General features: G+C 44.3%; 1 protein-coding gene and 1 pseudogene across 4 annotated transcripts in view; one reads left to right on the top strand and one right to left on the bottom strand.

The window, feature by feature from the left end:
- The first annotated feature begins 11,217 nt into the window (after window positions 1–11,217).
- Zmym6 (zinc finger MYM-type containing 6) overlaps window positions 11,218–21,119 on the top strand; it is a 48,752-nt gene continuing 38,850 nt past the window's right edge. For 2 of the 4 annotated variants that reach the window (XM_051171163.1, XM_051171160.1), the window contains exons 1-3: window positions 11,218–11,375; window positions 12,673–12,831; window positions 20,467–20,533. In XM_051171163.1, coding sequence (XP_051027120.1) covers window positions 12,742–12,831; window positions 20,467–20,533 — 157 coding nt within the window. In that variant the 5' untranslated portion in view covers window positions 11,218–11,375; window positions 12,673–12,741. Of the gene's footprint in view, window positions 11,376–11,545; window positions 11,740–11,932; window positions 11,965–12,672; window positions 12,832–20,466; window positions 20,534–21,119 lie in introns of those variants that run through there. The other 2 variants (XM_051171161.1, XM_051171162.1) reach the window with 2 other exon arrangements.
- Window positions 18,868–19,984, bottom strand: LOC127211907 (cytochrome c-like; annotated as a pseudogene).

A 21,119-nucleotide genomic window follows, 5' to 3' on the forward strand; every position in this document is an offset into this window, starting at 1 on the left:
CTGGGCACTGGGGAGTTGGGGGGTGGGGGTGGAGAGGTTTCGTGAAGGCGAATGTGTCTGATTTGCTAGGGCTAAGGGTGCCAGGGTACTTCATATACACACAGTGCCTTGCTTACAGCCAATACCATGGGTCCTGTCACAAGAAGGAGAAAACAGTACTTGATTATCTTATGTGTGAGGAGATGACTCCTAGGTACAGTTAAGGGCCATTTGCCGGAGGCTAGGATCTCAGCTGGGGTAGGGTACCTCTGGGAATTCCCTGTGTTGTTAAAGTTCCTTATCAGGAAAGGTTTGGGTCTGTATTTTCCTTCTAGGACTATGTGACACCCCTTACAAATTCGGGGGTTACTAGATCGGGTGGAGTGAGGGCCCCACTAAGAAAGGGAGTCTGCTTACATAGACTGAGTGCCAAACAACTATCTGGAGAAGTCAGACTTTGACCTTATTCAGCAGAGTCCCACAGTCCAGATAATTCAACAATAGTTGTCTATGAACTGAAGGTCCAAGGATCCGGTAGTTATTTAGTTCCTAAGGTTGGCTCTCTCAGCTGATCCTCTCCGCTGGAATCCTAAAGAAGCAGGCTCTAATCCAGTGAAGGAATGGACTTGCTAGTGAGACAAAAGCAAGCAGGCAAAGATTAAGTCTTCCTCCTTCTGTGTCCTTATATAGGCTTCCAACAGAAGATGTGGCCACCTCAAGAAATCTGAATTAGGCCAGGCGGTGGTGGCACGGGCCTTTAATCCCAGCACTCGGGAGGCAGAGGCAAGTGAATTGCTGAGTTCGAGGCCAGCCTGGTCTACAAAGCGAGTCCAGGATAGCCAAGGCTACACACAGAAACCCTGTCTCGAAAAACCAAAAAGAAAAAAGAAATCTGAACTAAAGGAGTATCTTCACATTTCAAAGGTACAGAATAGAAGTGGATCTTCTCACTTCAGATTAAGGAAAAATGTGCCCCGTTTTTGTTGTTGTTTTGTTTTTTGTTAATTCCAGATGGTAGTCAAATTGACAGGAATAACCACCACATGTGTCTTCTTTAATTGCTTCTCTGTCGGGGAACCCTGCTGCTAAGGTCACAATCTGCTCTTACTGGAAAGCCTTGAGCTCAATGCAAAATGGAGGGTGCGTGTCTGGTGCCCTCAGAAGTCAGAAGAGGACACGGTGTCCCTCCCCAGAAACTGTAGTTATGGATGTTGTTGCTGGTAAGTGATCCCAGGTTTTCTGGGTGAGTAAACACTTTTTTTTTTTTTTAAGATTTATTTATTTAATGTATGAATGTGCATGTACACCCACAGGCCAGAAGAAGGCATCAGATCTCATTATAGATGGCTGTGAGCCACCATGTGATTGCTGGGAATTGAACTCAGGACCATTTAGAAGAGCAGCCGGTGCTCTTAACCACTGAGCCATTTCTCCAGCCCCAAGTAAACACTTTTAATTGCTGAGCCATCACTCCAGCTCCTCTACTAGCCTTTGCCAGCTTCTTTCTGTAGGTAGAAAATTAGAGGTTAACAGTTTTTTTCCCCATTATATCATCTCATGTAGCCCAAGCTGCCTTTAAACCTGATATTTAGCCACAGATAGCCTTGAACTCTTGTTCCCGCTGTCTTATCCTTCTGAGTGCTTGAATTACAGGCATGTACCACCACAGTCAGTTCAGAGATTTAAAAATTTTTTAAAGTTTTATAACCTCTGGGCAGTAGTGGCACACAACTTTAATCCCACCACTTGAGAGGCAGAGGCAGATGGATCTCTATAAGTTCCAGGCCAGCCTGGTTCACAGAGGGAGTCCCAGGACAGCCAAGGCTACACAGAGAAACTCTGTCTCAAAAAACCAAAAAGAAAAAAAAAAAAAGACAGTCATGACTCCTTGGCAATCACTTACTAGTTATGGGCTTATAACTATGCACATACAGAGAGCACTAAGTGGACCCAGTGGGCTTGAAATTAAACAGAGTGCCTGGGTGAGGTGGTATATGCCTTTAATCCCAGCACTCATGGAGGCAGAGGTAGATAGACTGCTGAGAGTTCAAGGCCAGCCTGGTCTACAAAGCCAGGGCTACACAGAGAAACTTGGTCTCAAAAACCAAATCAAGCTGGGTGTGGTGGATCTGGTGCCCTCTTCTGGTGTGCAGGTACAATGCAGGCAGAATACTGTATAAATAATAAATTAATAAATCTTTTTTTAAAAAAAGATCACACATCTCTTGGAATCATTACGTCTGCTTTCAATATTGCTTGTGGCTAAGCTATTATGCAAGCATAGAGTATAAAATGTGTAACCTTCTTTCAGTAAACACAGCAATCCTGATTCACCCTCAGATCATGTCAGTCTCCTTCCCTCACCTCCTCTTTGGGACCTGAATCCTACTGGACTCCTGCACTTAAGATGCAAAGACAATCTAAAATAAGAAAAAGAAAGAAAGAAAGAAGGAAAGGATAGAAAGAAAATGCTGGTGGTGAAAAAATGCCAAAGGGCATGAGGAGAAGGGTCAAGCAAAAAAGATGACACCAGAGGAAATTTACATATACATATTATGAATTATAATCATATACAATATATGTTTTCTATTTAAAATTTATTTTTCTGCTTTTTATTGTTTGATAATTTTATACATGCTTATGTGCTGTGATAAAGTCCATCTCCCCCAGCTGGGCGTGGCAGCACACACCTGTAATCCCAGACTCAAACAAAAAATCCATCTCCCCATTCACTGGGTTTTTTGGTTGTTGTTGCTGTTTTGATTTGTGTTGTTTTTTTTTTTTTTTTTCTTTTTTGGGTTTTCAAGACAGGGTTTCTCTGTGTAACTCTGTCTGTCCTGGTCTTGCTTTGTAGACCAGGCTGTCCTCGAACTCACAGCGATCCACCTGCCTCTGCCTCTTGAGTGCTGGGATGAAAGGCGTGCGCCACCACCGCCCTGCTGCTTTCTCTTCTTTAGTTATGCCATACCATCCTAATTCCTTCAGTGTATGCTCCTGTATATGGCAGAGGGGGATCAAGCCAGTCTAACTTCTTCACAGAATCTGCCACCCCGTGGGGCACACCAGACCCTGCTGTTCACCCTGTAAATCATGTACCTGGGGAATCACTCCATGGGCACTGTGCCATACTTATTAACTGAGCTTTTGTCCCCAACTACCAAGGCCTGAGGCTCTGGGTCTGAACCCATTGTTTTGTTTTGTTTTGTTTTTGAGAAAGGGTTTCTCTGTATAACAGCTTTGGCTGTCCTCGAACTCCCTCTGTAGTCCAGGCTGGCCTCGAACTCATGGAGATCTACTTGTCTCTGCCTCCCAAGTGCTGGGATTAAAGGCGTGTGCCACCACCGCCTGGCACGCACTCATTGTTTCTCTTGATTGTGCACTTTCATCCTTGGGACCAAGTGTACCCAAGAGTTTCTGGCACCATCCTTTCCATGTGTAAATCTTTAACTTCTCTATTCTTGGTGCAGTCAGGGGTGCAGTGAGAATTCTTGAGCAGGAGTAGGCAGAGTGATCATGTTATATGGTTCCATGGTGGAGAAGAATTATCTAGTTTAGAGAGACTGCATTGTATACATTCACATCATCTACTGAAGCCTGCACAACATTTCCCAAAGGAAAAAAGAATAAAGAAACTCCTGCTGGGTGGTGGTGGCACACGCCTTTAGTCCCAGCACTTGGGAGGCAGAGGCAGGCAGATCTCCGTGAGTTCGAGGCCAGCCTAATAACAAATTTTGAAAATCATAAAAAATGTAAGTAAATGAATGCTGGAGAGTTGTGATCTTCAATGCTGATATGCTGAAACTTTGTCAAGTAGCACGTGGTTGCCATGTGGTCCAGGCCACTTAAGGCCTATGCCAATGTATGCTGCTTAAACACTTATGAGTGTTTCGAGCATCTCATTGTGTTAGGCTTCATTCACCTTTTCCAAACCTACTTCATTTGGGGTTTGTTAATGCATATACCTCCCTTCCAACCCACCTACCCTAGATGGGAGAGAAAAGAGGTTAATGGGAACAGGAGAAGTAGACCTTGTTGCATTTAGTTCCAGGGAGCAATTCCCCTGGCGTAGTCAGCAGGATTTCAGCAGATCAGCAATTCCACCAAAGTTGCTGCTAGAACCTGGAACAGCAGCCAGAACTGGAGCAGCCACTGGAGTCCAGAGCCTCGAAGCCTTTGCTGGAGCTGTCTCTCTAAGTGGAGAGATGAACAGCCAAACAATATGAAGACCCCAAAAGCCCCAGCCTCCTGTTTTGGGCTCATATATATCATCTCCTCTCGGAGTCTGTAGGAGGATGTGTTTCAGGTGGCAAAACCAAGCCCCGCCCCCCGGCATGCGGGCAGTTCGACTTCAAAGTGGATAAACATCACCTGTTCTCTCACAATTCTGCTCCCCATCCCATGTTTGTGTGTATGTGCATGTGTGTGTGTATGTGTTGGTTAGTGATAGCTAACCTTCTTCTTTTATTTTTCTTTTTGGTTTTTCAAGACAGGGTTTCTCTGTGTAGCCTTGGCTGTCCTGGACTCACTTTGTAGACCAATCTGGCCTCGAACTTATAGCGATCCACCTGCCTCTGCCTCCTAAGTGCTGGGATTAAAGGTGTGCGCCACCGCACCCCGCAGTTAATCTTAAATTGATGGGATTTATAATCAACTTGGAGACAGCTATCTGGTTATGTCTGTGAGAGATTTTCTTGATTGGGTTAACTGAGGTACAATTATACAGCGCAACTATGGGCCAAAAAATCCAAAGTGAGTTGAACACTAATACTCACTCCCCTCTGTTTCCTGACTGCATTTGTAATGTGGACAAATGTCTCAAGCTCTTGTTGCCAAGATTTTTCTACCACAATAGAGTGTAGTCTGGAGCTGGGTGCCAAAACAAACCCTTCCTTCTGTAAGTGACATTTCAGAGCATTTTTTCACAGAAACAAAACAAGTAACTGACACATAAAATTGGTACAAGAAGTGAGGGTAGACAGATGTGCAAATTACCAAAAAGAGTCCCAGTGAGTTTGATGTTGCACCAAATGGGTGGTGAAAAAAGGCTGGACCTGTTAAAGAGAAACCTACTGTCCTGCACTGAACTGGTAGGAAAAGTGCTCTACCCTAGGTCAACATGTGCCTCAGCAAAGTTTCAACTTGCGAAAATGCAATTTCATTAGAAAGGAGTGCGCACAAACTAAAAGAACTACTGAAAGAGTTCTCTGCTCCTCAAATGCAACAGCCTAGGGATGTGTTTCTCCAGGGGCATCATACAGAGGCTGCTGCAACTGTGGCTCACCTCTCGAAGGCTGTGTGTAGCAGCAGCATCCACACGGTAGTGGCTTTGAAAGAATAAAAGATGAGGTTGAACCTGTTGTAGAATCTTGAACTGTCGTTTCAAAGAACACCTGAGGCCAGGCAGTGAGTGGCAGAGTAGAAATCCCTGCCAGGAGACCTGGAGCGGCCAGTACATGAAACTGTGAAAATAAAACCTAAGTTGCAGTGGAGACCTGGAAATGAGGATGTTGGAGATACCAGAACCGTGGGATGGTACACCAAAGAAAGCTGTATGTGGGCCAGTGGGAAGGTTAGCAGGTAAAGGAACCTGGTGCTAAGTCTAATAACTTGAGTTGTCCCCCGAGACCCCGCACAGTGGGAGAAAAGAACCAACTCCTCTGACTTCTATTTGTATTCTGGGACATGCACATAATAATGTCTGTTTTCCTAATGAATAAAGTTGAAGAGGGGTGGGGTGGGGTGTCCCTGCAGATGTCACAGCAGGCAGGGAAACAGCCAGGTGGGAATGAAAACTCGGTTCATATTGACTTCGTCAATCTGGATCAAACTTCAGGCAGTCTGATGCCAGGCAGTTCCTTGCCAGCATATTTAAAACAGAGTGCAATTTGGGAAAGGTTTCCAGGCAGCAGTCATTTCAATCCAGGTGCCCAATGAAGCTTAAAGTATAACTACATAGAAACTCCTTTGCAAAGTACATGTGATCATGAGAGGGCATTCTAAAGCCAAAAGGCCTAGAATCTGATGTAGTCTCTGACAGAGATAGCATAGAAATAATCAGGCTATAAAATACATATGTCATCCACCCTAAGGATGGGTTCTATTAACTGGGTGGTAAAGATAAAGGTCTAGGGAGGGAGAGTCTGGGATAAACATTTTGGGAGATGTCTGCCTCAAGAGATAGCAAAAAGATATCCATCCCCCCCCACCCCGATTCCTGGATGGGAAAACAGGCATTTTTATCTCCTCCTCTGAGGAGAGGCCCCTGCATGTTTAACATTTCTGTTTTCCCTAGTGATCTGTAAGCAAATTTGTGTCACCAAAATAAGTTAAAAAAAACAAAGAGAGGTAGGCGGATCTCTGTGAATTCGAGGCCAGCCTGGTCAACAAAGTGAGTCCAGGACAGCCAAGGCTACGCAGAGAAACCCTGTCTCAAAAACAACAACAACAACAACAAAACAAGCAAGCAAATGAAGGAAGGAAGAAAGAAAGAAAGAAAGACTGAAGGAGAGATAAACCTGTTTTTTATGATCCCAAGTGTGGGGTGGGAAAGGTCTTGTGAGAGAACAGGTGATGTTAATCCACTAGAAGACCAACCACCTCGTGCAGGAGCTTGATTGTTGCCAGCTGAAAAGATCCCGTGAACTGACTCTGGGAGGAGATATATAAATGAGCCCAGAACTGGAGGCAGGGCTTTTTGGAGACTTCGGATAGTTTTGGCTGCTCATCGCTCCACTTCAAGATGCTCCTAGAGAAAACCGCTCGAGGGAAGGCTTCGAGGGTCTGGCTCCTGCTGAGGTTCCTGGTTCTGGTTACTCCAGGTTCCAGCAGAAGAAATCCTGCTGATTATGCCGGGAGAATCGTTCCTTGGAACTGATATCCTTACGGTTTTATTATTGTGTTCAATAATCCTCACTCCCTATTGTTTTGGTTAGTCGGGTTATAAGTGACATGCACTCGGTTAATAAGCTGTAAATAAAATATTGGTTAACAAAATTGAGCCTACAAAGACAAAGGAAAGCTGTCTTCATGGGGTGGAGCTTGCTCAGCAAAGAGGTGTGTCCTGCTGCCAGCAGAGTTAGGGGAACAGAGCTACCTAAGCTCCTGGAGATGCCAGACAAGGAGCTTCAGGATTTGCTGTTTGTCCTGCTGGGTTCTGGACTAGTGTTGGGGAATGGTTTTGTGCACTGTGTACACAAATGCTGATTTCTGTACCCAGAGACCTGGTTACAGTTGGACGGTGACATTGTCATTATTCTGAAGCACCTCCTGTCTTGGTGTGTTGTAAACATTGTTCTCCATCACCTTCTGATTGGTTAATAAAGATATGAACAGCTAATAACTGGGCAGGAGAGGATAAGGCCAGACTTCTGAATCCAGTGAGGGAGTCTCAGGTTGGGTCCAGAGAGAAAGAGAGAGAGAAAGATAGATAGATAGATAGATAGATAGACAGACAGACAGATAGATAGATAGATAGATAGATAGATAGATAGAGATGCCATGAGGACATGGGTGGAGAAGGAGCAGCTAAGGTGAGACTGAGATGGCAGGTAACTGGTCATGTGGTTGGGAAGTAGGCCAGGCAAGCATAGTCAGGTTTAGAATAGCCCAGAATCTGCCCAGCTATTGTTGCTGTTAATTTAAAAGTATGCCTAACAATATTTATTATAATTGTTATGGCAGTATTATTTAACCCGCTTTCACAATCAATAAAGACACAGACACCTAATATATTTTAGAATAGCCGTACTTCACCTGGGGCGTGGCAGATATTAACTCCTAAGCTACCTTCCATTATCTCCCAGCCTCCATCCCGTGCCATCTGCTTCTCATAGTTCCTACTGGGCTACCTCCCACCCATAATCCCCAGATACTTGCTAATGCTGTTCATCTGGGCCATTTCTTCCCCTGTGGAACCTCAGAGTTGCTCCTTTTGGCCCACATGGGTCTCTCCTATCCCATAGCTACAGTCTTCCTTCATCTTCCTCTGGTACCTGTCTGCTTCTCCCAAGATCTTCTCTGAAGCCGGGTGTGGTGGCACAAGCCTTTAATCCCAGCACTTGGGAGGCAGAGGCAGGCATATGGTTGTGAGTTTGAGGCCAGCCTGGTCTACAAGGTGAGTCCAGGACAGCCAAGATAACACAGAGAAACCCTGTCTCAAAAAACAAAAACAAACAAGTCCTCCATGTTGCTATTTAGGAACCAGGGCAGGCATTTACAGGGTTGCTTTGGTCTGAGATCTTTATTTTTCCCCTCCCTCCCCCCAACCTCACTCAACACAGGGCTTCTCTGTGTAGCCTTGGCTGTCCTGGACTCACTTTATAGACCCAGCTGGCCTCAAACTCAGAGATCTGCCTGCCTCTGCTTCCCACAGTGCTGAGATCACAGGCACATACCTCTGTAACCCCGGGCTCTGAGCTCTTCTTGCTATGCCCCTATTCTTCCATTTTGAAATTGTAAAGTATATTTTGTGACACTGCATACTGGAACTCCAATAGCTCAAAAATTTAAAAACGTGTGTGTGCGTGTGCGCGTGCATATGCACAGACATGTATGTATACTGCAGGTTAGCTGGCCTCCTGTCTCTGCCTTCCATGCTGCGGTAGGAATGCTGGGATTGCAGATGTGTCTAGCGTCACATGAGTTCTGGAGATCTGAATTCCACTGTTCCTGCTCTTGCAACAAGGGCGTTACCCACTGACCCAGTTCCCCAGCCTCAGGCTTTACTTAACTAGTTCTATCTGTAACCATCCCATTTCCAAATAAGGCGATATTCTGAGGGTTGTTTTAATGTATCTTTTGAAGGACAGAAACAGTGAAAGTAAATAAAGGCAAGTCTGTATTACATAGCTAGATGCTGCCTCAAAAAAAAAAAAGTCTAATCACCCATAATGACAGAATCATGGATAGTCATTGTAGACCCTGAGCAGCCATCAAAATGGCTCACCACCAAGGTGATCAATGCCCCGCCACCTCCACTGCCGAGGTGATCATAGCACCTGCCACAGCCCTCCTGGCCCCTGCCATGCCACCAAGAGCTGTCAGAGCCTCCTCTTCCCACCACCAGGCAGCTGATACAGGAACAGTCAAAATGGCCCAGGGACATGGTGGCACAGGTCTTTCATCCCAGCACTCGGGAGGCAGAGGCAGGTGGATCTTTGTGAGTTGGAGGCCAGCCTGGTCTACAGAGTCCAGGACAGCCAAGGCTAACACAGAGAAACCCTGTCTCAAAAGCAAGCAAGCAAACAAACAACAACAACCCAAAATGGCAGCTCCTATCAGAGCAGTGATGCCTCCTCAACAGGAACCGACCAAGGTGGCCTTTCCTTCCTCAGCCTACTGTCATTGAGGGAGTAGTCCATGATGGCAGCACCACCGCCCACCTTCTAGTCTCTGTCAGCTATTCATGATGCAGGGAAAGACTTCCCTGCTCTGGGCTCCCTTTCTAAACTATAAACCCTCAAGGCAGGTGTTATGCCCAAATTTTGAGTGACTCTCAGAACAGACCACCCAAGGGCAAGGAAGTCTTTATTGCATGTTTGAACTTGGGCCATCCCTCCCATGCACTGGCACAGAGGTTTTTTCTTTTTTCTTTTCAAATAGGTTTTAGACAAAGAAACAGGTTTTACAGTATGCGACTGGATGGCATTTGGGCAGAAAAGCTGCAAGCAGGAGTTACAAGCTTTGACGTTTCATGGTTGGGTAATAGGTGTAGGGACAAGTTGGCCTATAGAAAAGATTGGTTGAAGCAGTTATGGGGCGTTAGGAACTTTGGCCTGGCTTCTCCTAATTGGTTGTTGCTGTGTGCCAGACCACATGCTGGTCAGCTTGAGCAGCAGAGAGTATATTTAGACTTTTCCAAGGTGAGCTGATTGTGTTGCTAGGGAATATTTTTCTGTTTAGTTTGTGGTTTTTCTGGAATCTGAGTTCAGCCCTTGGCTAGGTTTAACACAAAATGGAGTTTCTTTTTCAAAATGAAATTTGGTCCTTTCACAGGAACATGGCCAGACCCCCGCCTGAGGAAGCTCCAGTAGCCTGCCCACCCCTACCCCCAGATGTCTGTAACTGTCACAAAGGTCATCTCCAGCTCCTCAATAGGACTCATCCAAGAATATGCTAATTTGAGGTGAGAAGTCTGGACAGAACTCCACCAATCACTAAGCAGGAGAACATACTAATCCCTTTACAGGAAAGCCCACCAATCCTGAACTCCCTAAGCTCAGGAGTTGAAATGCCACCAATCTTCACTCTGGAAATCTCTGCCTAGAAAGCTCTGCCCTTATGAAGTCCTATATAAAGGCTGTCCTGCCCAGTTCCCTGCTTCCTTCTCCTGGGAGCAGAGGCAACCACTCACGGATCATTCTTCCTCGCCTGGATTTGTCCCTCCAATAAGTCTCTTTCAAGAGATTTACTGCCTGGTGTGACTCTCAATCAAAGAAGAAAAGAAGCAATGGAGAAAAGTGAAGAAGTGGAACGGGGCTGAGGGTCCTGAGCTCCTCAGCCCAGCTGATGATACCCCGCCCTGGGAGCTGCAATAGGGGTCTCCTCTTAGAGTTGGGTGGTTCCTGGGATCCCCTGACTCAGGATGCCCCCCTTTTATATTTTTAATTTTTAATTTTAATTTTTTGTTTTGTTTTTCAAGACAGGGTTTCTCTGTCCTGGACTCCCTTTGGAGACCAGGCTGGCCTTGAACTCACAGACGTCCACCTGCCTCTGCCTCCCAAGTGTGCCACCACGCCCGGCCATTTAGGGATGCCCTTCTATTGGGACATTGTCCCACCTCAGAGCTGTGTGGTTCCTGGGCTTCCAAGTCCTAGGATACTTTTCCATCAGAGCAGAAGGACAACACTCATAAAACAGGGTTCTATGCAGCAGTTAAAATAAAGAGCAGCTTCACAAATCATGGATGTATCTCAAAAAACAATATTGGATTAGAAAGCCACATATTTTAATCTTTCCAGACAAAAATTTATGCCATATTAGGGGTTCCATCACTATTAAGTGAAATGATACATAATTGTTTAGGAGTACCTTTGTAAGGAGATGCTCATTAAAAAATAGAAATGACCATCTAACACTCCTGCTCTCTTTCAAATTTCTCTATTTTTTTCACAGCCCAATCTCCGTCTCTTTAAGAAATCACTCATAACTAAAGTGAGAATGCTGGGATGGCCAGGTCTAGGGCATGATGGGAAAAGAGGGCGGGAATCTGAGCTGGGACCGTCCAATTACCTCCGGTCTAGGACATAAGCAGGAGTGCGCACGCGCGCAGCTGGTAAGGCGCGTTGATTGGCTCAGGAGATTCCAGTAAAGGAACTTGTCGTCACGGGGGACCTGGAATGCCATTGTGCGTTCTCCGGATCGAGCCACTTCGCAGGCAGCTGGGCGACTAGAGAGAGGTAGGTGTTCTGCGGGGCTGTTGGAAGCCCGTCGGCCCGTGGGCTTGTGGGAGGGGCCCCCGCACCTCATTCGGACGGGGGCGTGGCCCCCCACGTGACCAGACGCCGCAGGTAGAGCTGGGTAACCTCACGTGACAGGGCCGGGCATCTCCAGGCGCGGGCAGAGTGGCAGTTCCTCACGTGACCCTCGGCGGGCTGCGGGGGCGTTGGTGCCATGGCATCCTGAGGCTGAGTGGAGTCGGTGGCTCGCGTGCTCACTTTGGAGACCGAGTTTCTCCGCCTGCTCTTGGGGGACAGGCCGAGGAATTCTGGTTACGAACCGGAACGTCGGAGAGCTGGCGACATTCAGAGGAGGGATACAAACGTCTGTAAATTGTTACAAATGTGGCAAGTGGGGCAAAGTTCTGGACCCGCTTCTCAGCAGGCTTAAAAAAAAAAACCTGTTGTTTCTATGGCTGGCTTGGGTTGATGAGAGGCCCTTAGCGAGGGTCTCCTATTTTTTTTTTTTTTTAACCGTAGTTTTCATTGAATATATTTTGGGAATCTCAAGACCGTCCAGATGTTTGTTTATAGCAGCTGTTCTCAACCTGTGGGTCGCGACCCCTCTCCCCTTTGCGTTGCGTATCAGATGTTTCCGTTACGATTCCTAACAGTAGCAAACTTATGGTTGCGAAGTAGCAAAGAAAAAAAAAATGTATGGTTGGGCTCACCACAACACAAGGATGTGAATGTAGGAAGGTTGAGAGCCCTGGTTTATAGGAAGACCTTAAGGACGTGGCTCTCACGGACTCCGTGGAAGCCCCCAGAATGTCCAATAGACAGACCCACCTGCACACTGGAGCCTAGTGTTCCACCTGGGATGACACACCGAGGCTCTGAAGTAGTTAAGGCTGAGAAAAGAGCTTTTGATTCCAGCACAAGCCGAGGTAGAGGCCAAGGTGAGGCAATTGCCTCACTTGGAGAAGTCGAGGCTGATGTGGGTCTCAAGCCACTGTCCTGGCTGTCAGAAATTGTACTGAGGCCAAGCCTCCGAAAGCTTGGTAGCTGCCTTCCGTGGCTTGCTCAGCCAGTCTACATCTCAAAAACCTTGAACATACCAAAGACCGTAGTGCTTGTCTAAGACTCTAGGGAAGTGAGAGCTCTGCCGGAAAGACCTTTCTCAATTGAAGGGAGCTAATCCAGGAGCAGAAACAGAGTCCCAGAAGGGTGTTGCTCAAACGCTCCATTCTGAAGCTGTTAACATGCTAGTGTGAGTGAAAACAAAGTCCGAGTACCAATCCTTTATATTATGTTTTAGGAGTCTAGTTGTCCATTGGTAAGAAGAAATCTTAGTTTTAAACGAGAGAACTCTGCGTAAACAATTAGCATGAAAGAACCTTTGGATGATGGATGTGACAAAACAGTGGCACAGCAAGGGCTTCTGGATAGAATTAAAGAAGAGCCTGATGATGCGCAAGTAAGCATTTATTTTGACTTTCAAAACACTAATCATTATTTTTTTGTCTGGAGCATTGAAAATGAGTGGTAGCTCACAGTTTCTGGTCTATAAGTCGATTCAACCCAAGTGTTTTTTTTTTTCTTCATCCATTAGATGAGTGCTGTGAAGCTGGGGGATATATAGTTTAGTAATAGGGCACATTCCCAGCACTGTGAGGTCCTGTGTTCATTTCTCAGTGCTGGTCCACAATGAATGTCCCCTCTAGACTTCATTCATCAGAGACTTAGTACTTGATGGAGTGCTGCTGACCCTGAGAGGTAATGGTCCTAGATGCAGGCTCTGTCATTACCAGGAGTGGGTTTGTTGTAAAAGCCAATTGAGCTCTTTGCTTCCTGTCCTTTTCATTCTTGGGCACTCACCCCCCCCCCCTTTGCCATGTCGTAGTGTGACTTGAAGACTTGACTAAATGCAGCCTCTGTATCTTGGAATTCACAGCCTCTAGAGCTGTGAGAAAATCCTTCTCCTTATAAATGACCCGTTGCATGGTTTTCTCTTGAAGCACTATGAAAAGATTTAAGACAGGGGGTTAAAAAAAAAAAAAAAAGACAGGGGGTTAATCAGGTTTTCAATGTTTTTAGTGAGAAAAGGTCATGGTAAGTGTGATGTTTGTTTTTGTTAAAGAACCAAATACTATAAATGGTGATGATGATTAGCAACACTAACGGTGTAGTGTGTAATATGTAACATATAATAGTGTGGATTAATATGATTACTAATATCATAAGGCTGTGCCCATTATCATTCTCACTTCTATGATAATCTTTATACATGAGAATATCAGACCTCAAAAAAGCCAAGCAGCATGTATAGATCAGTTAGTAAACGCTAGACAGGACTCAAACCCAGATAACACGATTTCACAGTTTACCCCTCCATATATAGCTTGAAAAGATTAAGCAGAACAGAACCTTGTTGTGAATTTTGATTTTTATTTTAAGAGCAATGGAAAGACATTATAGGGTTAGTTGTTTCTTCTTCTTCTCCTTCTTCTTCCTCCTCCTCCTCTTCCTACCCCCGTTCTTTTTGAGACACTCAGGCTGCTGTCCTCAGATTTACTATGTAGCTGAGGGTGACCTTTAACTTCTGATCCTCTTGCCTTTGTTTCTCAAGTTTTGAGCTCACAGGTGTGTGCCTCCATGCCAGACTTTCATTGTAGGGATAGTAATATGAAACAGATTTGTGTTTGGAAAGATCATTCTGGCTATCCCTTAAAGTTAGAGATCAGAAACAAAAATAATTTGTGGAGTGGAGAGTCAGTTATTTTGGCAAGAATTTTTTAAAACTTTCTTTAGCAGTTCATTTGTTTTATGATCTCTATTATTGAGTTTATTGTAGAGACAAAGCAATAGTATTTAAATGTACTGAAAATTAATAAATTAAAAGCAAGATTTACCTTCTCCCACTGTCTCACAGCAGTGTTATCCTAGGACAAGAGTGCTAGAGAGCTTTTGTCCTGCTCTTGAATCCCATGCCTTCTTTGCTCTAGGCGTGAGCTAAGAAGGTTCGAGGATGGCGTTTGCAGTATGTGAGCAAGTGGTGGAGGTCTCCAGTTTACCCACATCTCCTTTCAGTGCACGTCCCTTCTCTTTAGCTGGTAAATTGTTCCTCTTGCCTTACCCAGTATAACCATTTGTTTGCCAAGTTCTGTGATTCTGCTTTTTAAATATATTTTGAGTCTGTCTTCCATTTCCTCATTTCATTATTTCTCATGTGAACCATTTACAGCTTCACTCATGTAGTTATTCAAAACACTGATTAGTGGAGGCAGAGGCAGGTGGATCGCTGTGAGTTCAAGGACAGCCTGGTGAGTTCAGGACAGCCAAGGCTAACACAAAGAGATGGTGTCTTGAAAAACCAAAACAAACAAAAAACTCCCCCAAAAAACCAATAAACAAAAAATACTGATTAGTGGTGCCGTTGCATTCTTTACAGATCTAATATTACTCTGGCCCTCCCTCCAGTACTGGGGCTTGAACCTAGGGCCTTGCACATGCTAGGCAGGTAAACTGCCATCCTTGGCCAGTTTCCTCCTCTATGGGAAAGCCTAAACATTTCATTGTGATTGTGGTGATTTGAATGAAAATGGTCTCCATAGCCTCAGAGAGTGGTACTATTAGGAGATGTGGCCTCGTTGGAGTAGGTGTGGCTTTGTTGGAGGAAGTGTGTCACTGGGAAGTGGGCTTTCAGGTTTCAGAACCTCAAGCCAGGCTGTCCTAGAGCTGTAGACCTGGCTGGCCTCAAACTCAGAGAGATTCGTCTACCTTTGCCTCCCTAGTGCTGGAATTAAAGGTGTGTGCCACCATGCCTGGCTCAAAAAAAAAATATATGTATGCATATATACCAAAAAATATATTTGTATACACACACACACACACACATATATTGGTTTTTCGAGACAGGATTTCTCTGTGTAGCTTTGGCTGTCCTGGACTTGCTTTTTGTAGACCTGGCTGGCCTCAAACTCACAGCGATCTGCCTGCCTCTGCCTCCCAAGTGCTGGGATTAAAGACGTGTACTATCACTGCCTGGCCTCAAAAATTTTTTTTAATTGAAATAGAATTATATAATTTTCTGCTCTCCTTTTCCTCCTTTCAGTCCCCTTCAGACTCTCCCCACCCAGCCCTTCCTGTGTCCCTTTCCAAGCTGATAGACTATTGTTGTGTGTGTGTGTGTGTGTGTGTGTGTGTGTGTGTATGTATATATGTATACACACACACACAGAAATATATAAATACAACCTCCAGCATTGGACAGCCAATAAAGGGGCTCATTCCTGGGAGAGGATAATTATGTCTTATAAGCAGTCATTAATTACCTACAATTTTTTGTGTTGGGGTGACATTCCATTAATTTTTCACCCTTCCATGTAAACACTGGGAATCAGATTTCAGCATGAGTTTGAGATGGGACAGAGCATACATACTACTATCCAAGTCATTTCCTCCTGCTATTACACAATTACCATGGACTTGTGGGATTATAAACCAGGCCGGTGAGATGGCCCAGTGGGTAAAGGTGCTGGCTGAGCAAACCTCTAAGCTCAATTTATCCCTAGAACCCATGTGACGAACTCTGTATCCTTGTGAACCAATATAAGCATCTTTTTTCTTAACTCTCTCAGCTGTTTAGCCACAACAAGGAGTAAAGTAGCTATTGTAGATACTGATACAATTCATGAAGGCTCCACTTTCATACTTAACTTTGCGGAAGACCTCACAAAGATGCAAACATTGTCTATGAATATTCATTAATGAAATTCACTGGGTCATGAAATGTAAACAAAAGGACAAGCCTGTTGTGATGGTTATGCTTTTAATCCCAGAACTCAAGACAGAGGCAGGCAGATCTCTTTGAGTTCAAGGGGAATTGGCAGGGTGGGAAGAGTATGAAATCATCACATTAAAAAAAAAAAAGGTGTATGGATGTTTTGCCTGTATGTAAGTGCACCACATGCATACATACCTGGTGCCTACAGAGGCCAGAAGAGGACCTAGGGCCCCCATGGAATTGGTTAGAAATGGTTGTGAGCTGCCTCTGTGGATGCTGGGAGTTGAACTCGGTCTTCTGGAAGATCTGCAAGTGCTCTTAACCACTGAGTCAGCAATTGTGAAATGATTGCTGTTTTAAAAGTTTTAGCCAGAATCCTTTGAGTTCAACAAGGAATCAAAGTGAGACTGGGTATATGTGCATGAGATGTGTGAGTGTGGGCTTGTGTGTGCCATCGCAGCGGTTAGGGGGTCGGATGGCAGCTTTCCTGAGCTGAGTCTTCCCATTATGGGATCAGGGGATTGAGTCTTCCCATTATGGGATCAGGGGATTGAGTTTTCCCATTATGGGATCAGGGGATGGCTCACGTTACTACGTTTGCCCAGCAAGTGCCTTTATCCTTTGAACCATCTCACAGGCCCAAGGGTGAAATACTTTCAAAGTTTGACTGTAAAGAGAGGGAAAAGGAGAATAGTAACAGCTTGTAAAGGAACATATTAACATAGAAATAGAGAGGAAGAGACCAAGATGGAGATTGGAGAGAAGTGGAAGGTAAGCAGGGACTGGATAGAGTGATAAGGAAGAAGGAAAGGAGTCCCCAGCACTCAAAGGGGTGCTATTTCCTGTGAGGTTAAGAGGACAGTTTGTTGAGTGGTTTGTGGATAGAGTGGAAGGGAGAAAAAAAGATGGTTGCTTGTTTTCACTTAGTGAAATTGAAACCAGTGAATAGGAAATGTGATGGTAGGAACTACGAGTAATGAAAGTATAAAACTCAGGAAATTAAAAAAGCCCAACAAACAAAGACAACCACCACCACCACTTGGGAAATAAGATATGGTGGTGCATACCTTTAATCCTAGACAGAGGCAGGTGGATCTCTAGGACTTGATGCCAATCTGGTCTATATAGGGAGCTAAGGCTAAATAGTGAGACCCTGTCTCAACAAAACAAAAACCCAACCAACTAAAGAGAACCTCACCACTACCCCACCCTCCAGCCAAGCAAGAACAAAACAAAACTCCAGGGAGGTATATCTGGACCATTAGATAATATTACAGGCTAATAGGGCAGCATTTTTTTTTTCTTTTTTGAGACAGGGTTTCTCTGTGTAGCCTTGGCTGTCCTGGACTTACTCTGTAGACCAGGCTGGCCTTGAACTCACAGTGATCTGCCTGCTTCTGCCTCCCAGTGCTGGCATTAAAGGTGTATACCACTGTGCCCGGCTTAATCTTTTTTTGTTTTCTGAGACTGGGTTTCTCTGTGTAATAGCCAAGGATATCCTAGACTCCTTTGTAGGCCAGCCTGGCCTTGAACTCATAGAGATCCACCTGCCTTTGCCTTCTGAGTGCTGGGGTTAAAGGTGTGGGCCACCATGCCTTGCTGGCCTAATGTTTTTAATCTTAAATTCTTTCTGGTACACTGGGGAAAGTGACTGCAGTGCTTCTACTTCTTTGCACATGTCAATAAATAGTTTAATAAATATTAGCCTGCGCTAGAGAGATGGCTCAGCGGTTAAGAGCATTGATCCTGAGTTCAGTTCCCAGCAACCACATTGTGGCTTACAACCATCTATAATGGAATCTGATGCCCTCTTCTATCTGCTGTTCTCTTTTGTCATGCAGGTATACATGCAATAGAGTGTTTATATATGTGAATAAATAAGTCTTAAAAAAAACAAAATAGCCTGCCAGGCATGGTGACACATGCCTTTAATCCCAGCATTCACTCTACAAAGTGAGTCCAGGACAGTCAAGGCTACATGGAGACATCCTGTCTCAAAAACCAAAAAATAACAACAGAAACACCCCAAAATAAATAAACATCAGCCTGCAACTCTATAGCTAAAAATGACCTCATTCCTCCCATCTCCTCTTCTTGACAGCTGAGATGATGATCCTACCTATATTATGTGATAACAGGCATGGAACCCAGGGCACTCACTTTGTCAATTGAACTTCATCTCATGTCTGACACCGCTCCCTCTCCCTCCCCCTCCCCCACAGAAAAAACCCAAACAAATCACCTTTCTGGTTTGAAATATAACAGGTCATTTAGCCAAGAAAAATAAAAACATATAAGGTAATTTACTTCAGCATGAAAGTAGGTTACATTAACAAATTTTCATTGTTAAGACAGTATTTTCTTTATGCACTCATATTTAATCTCATTTTAATCACTCATTTAATCACTCTCTTGTGAATACATCAGGAGAAATAAGTAGTTGCAAGTATGTTGATCTGAGATCAGATTGCCAGTATCCATCTAAGAGCCTGAAATATACCCAACGCTCATCTGTGAAATGCCCTATCGCTAGAAGTCAGCCGGAAGCAGCTCGGGGAGGGGTGGCTGGGCTTCTTACAGGCATCTTAACCCAGACTCTTTGGAGAGGAAGAGCTACAGGGGTCATTCTGCTGCCACTGCAGAGGGAGCTGGTCAGGAGATTGGGAGGGTTACAGATCAACACTTCTTTGGAAACTAGATGTGTGTGTTTTTTTTTTAAAACTACAAGTCAGTTTTACTTAAATTAGGACTGTCCAACAAAAACATTGTTAGCCATTCATGATCTGAATTTGGGGGTATGAATTAAATTGTGGTATGCATTAATAGCATGAGACATTTGTTTTATAATAAATAAGGCAGTTGAATTACTTGTTGGTAGCCTTTTTAAGATAATCTATTAGGTCTGCCCTTTCTCCCTTCTTAATTACAGCGAAGGTCATTTTTGTTCTAGGGATGTATTTTTTGGGATTCACCAAATACTCATCATCCCCAGGTGATGTCCTCTCCTTTTGTTCTTGTTGGCATCTGTGTAGGAGAATCCAGTGGCCAGACCTGTCTTCCGCCTAAAAAGACCATGGAGTTTTGGTGCGGTCTTAAGCTTGCCCCTTTTCCCACAGCATGGCGCTGGGCACACTTCCGAACAAAAATCTCCTTGCCTTTCTCAACATCACCATTTTTTAATTTACTCTGGGCTGGTAGACACCACAAATGTTACAACCCAAAGACAGACGTCCTGCTCTCTAGCCCAAGGACACGCTGGCCCTGCACCTATGTACTGGTCAGTGTCAGTGCAGCCACACTAGTTCTGCCTCGAAACTAGATGTCTTACTGGGTGCTAGAATGCAAATTTAGATATTTATTGTTGAGTTACTTCAGCTCATTGATATTTTCAAAATCAGTGTTCAAATGTAACTATTCAATGGATTCACTTATTTCCCAACTAAACTGATTGAAGCAAACTAGAAAATGGGTTTGTACATTTATAATAACTTTTGTATTTCTTTCTTTTTTTTTTTTTTTTTTTCAAGACAGGGTTTCTCTAGGTAGCCCTGGCTCTCCTGGACTTACTGTTTAGACCAGGCTGGCCTCAAACTCACAGAGATCTGCCTGCCTCTGCCTCCCGAGTGCTGGGATTAAAGGTGTGTGGCACCACCACCCAGCTCCCTTTGTATTTCTTTTTATTTATTTATATTATAATTTATTCATGTTATATCCAGATTGTTATCCTCTCACTCTCATCTTCCAGTTCCCACCCTCTCTTCCTCTTCTGCCCTATTGCTCTCTCCCAGCCCTCTGATGGGGACGTTCCTCCCCCACTGTTTGACCACAGCCTATCAGGTGTCATCCGCATAGCCTGCTTCCCCTTCTTCTGTGTGCCTCCAAGGCCACGCTTGTTTTGTATTTCTTACAATAAATATTTTGGTAGCAAATTTAAAAAGTTGAAAAAAGGTGCAAGTAAGTGTAGAGTGATTGAGGAAAACACCTGTACTGAGTGCTGGTATCTAACACATGTTTATCCACACACATGCTCATGCACAAATAAGTAGTGATCAAGATTGGAATGGCTACATACTATTCTCATCTGTCAAGATTACTTTTGAAATATAGGTATAACTGCAAAATTTTTTAATTTTGAAAGATGGTCTTTGTAAAGATTGTATCTGGTCTAATCTGATTTTTTTTAGGTATTTGGGAAGGGGCTATAACTAGGATATATCAAAGATATATAATTCTGTATGTGCCAGAATCAGAATTTTAAATTGAATTTCTAGTTTATTCATGCATATTGTATTTATTTCTCTCCTTCTCCCTTCTCTTGATTTTAAGGAATATGGACCTCAAGAAAGTGAACTAAAAATTAGTGCTGTATTTTCAGCTAGTGACACTTCTCTTGGTAAGAAATATGACTAGCTAAGTTTGTTACAATCTGTATTGTTTAGTAGAACTGAGGGAAGCACCTCTTCTGGTAAGCTTTTCTCCTTTAGAGTATATCTTTCACTGTGGGAACTGATCGGCACAGACCTTTTAAAAAATGAAAGGCAGGGGAGGGTGGTGGTGGTGTGCGCCTTTAATCCCAGCACTCCAGAGGCAGAGGCAGGCAGATCTCTGTGAGTTTGAAGTCAGCCTGGTCTACAAAGTGAGTCCAGGGCAGCCAAGGCTACACAGAGAGACCCTGTCTTGACCCCTCCCCCAAGAAAAGGCATTAAGATTATGATGCATGTATTAAGCAAATATATATTTCATAAAACTTCTGGTTCTAGCAGGGTATGGTAGAACTTGTCTTTAATCACAGCATTTGGGGAGGCAGAGGCAGGTGGATCTCTGAGTTCAGGCCAGCCTGGTCTACATAGTGAGTTCTGAGATAGCCAAGGCTACACAGAGAAACCCTGTCTTGAAAACAAAGCAAAAATCACCCAAACCCTTCTGTTTTTTGTTAAGTTATACATGCACAAACATATGCATACAGGTGGCTGAAAGTG

This window comes from Acomys russatus, chromosome 29 (assembly GCF_903995435.1).
Source record: "Acomys russatus chromosome 29, mAcoRus1.1, whole genome shotgun sequence".
Lineage (NCBI taxonomy): Eukaryota > Metazoa > Chordata > Mammalia > Rodentia > Muridae > Acomys > Acomys russatus.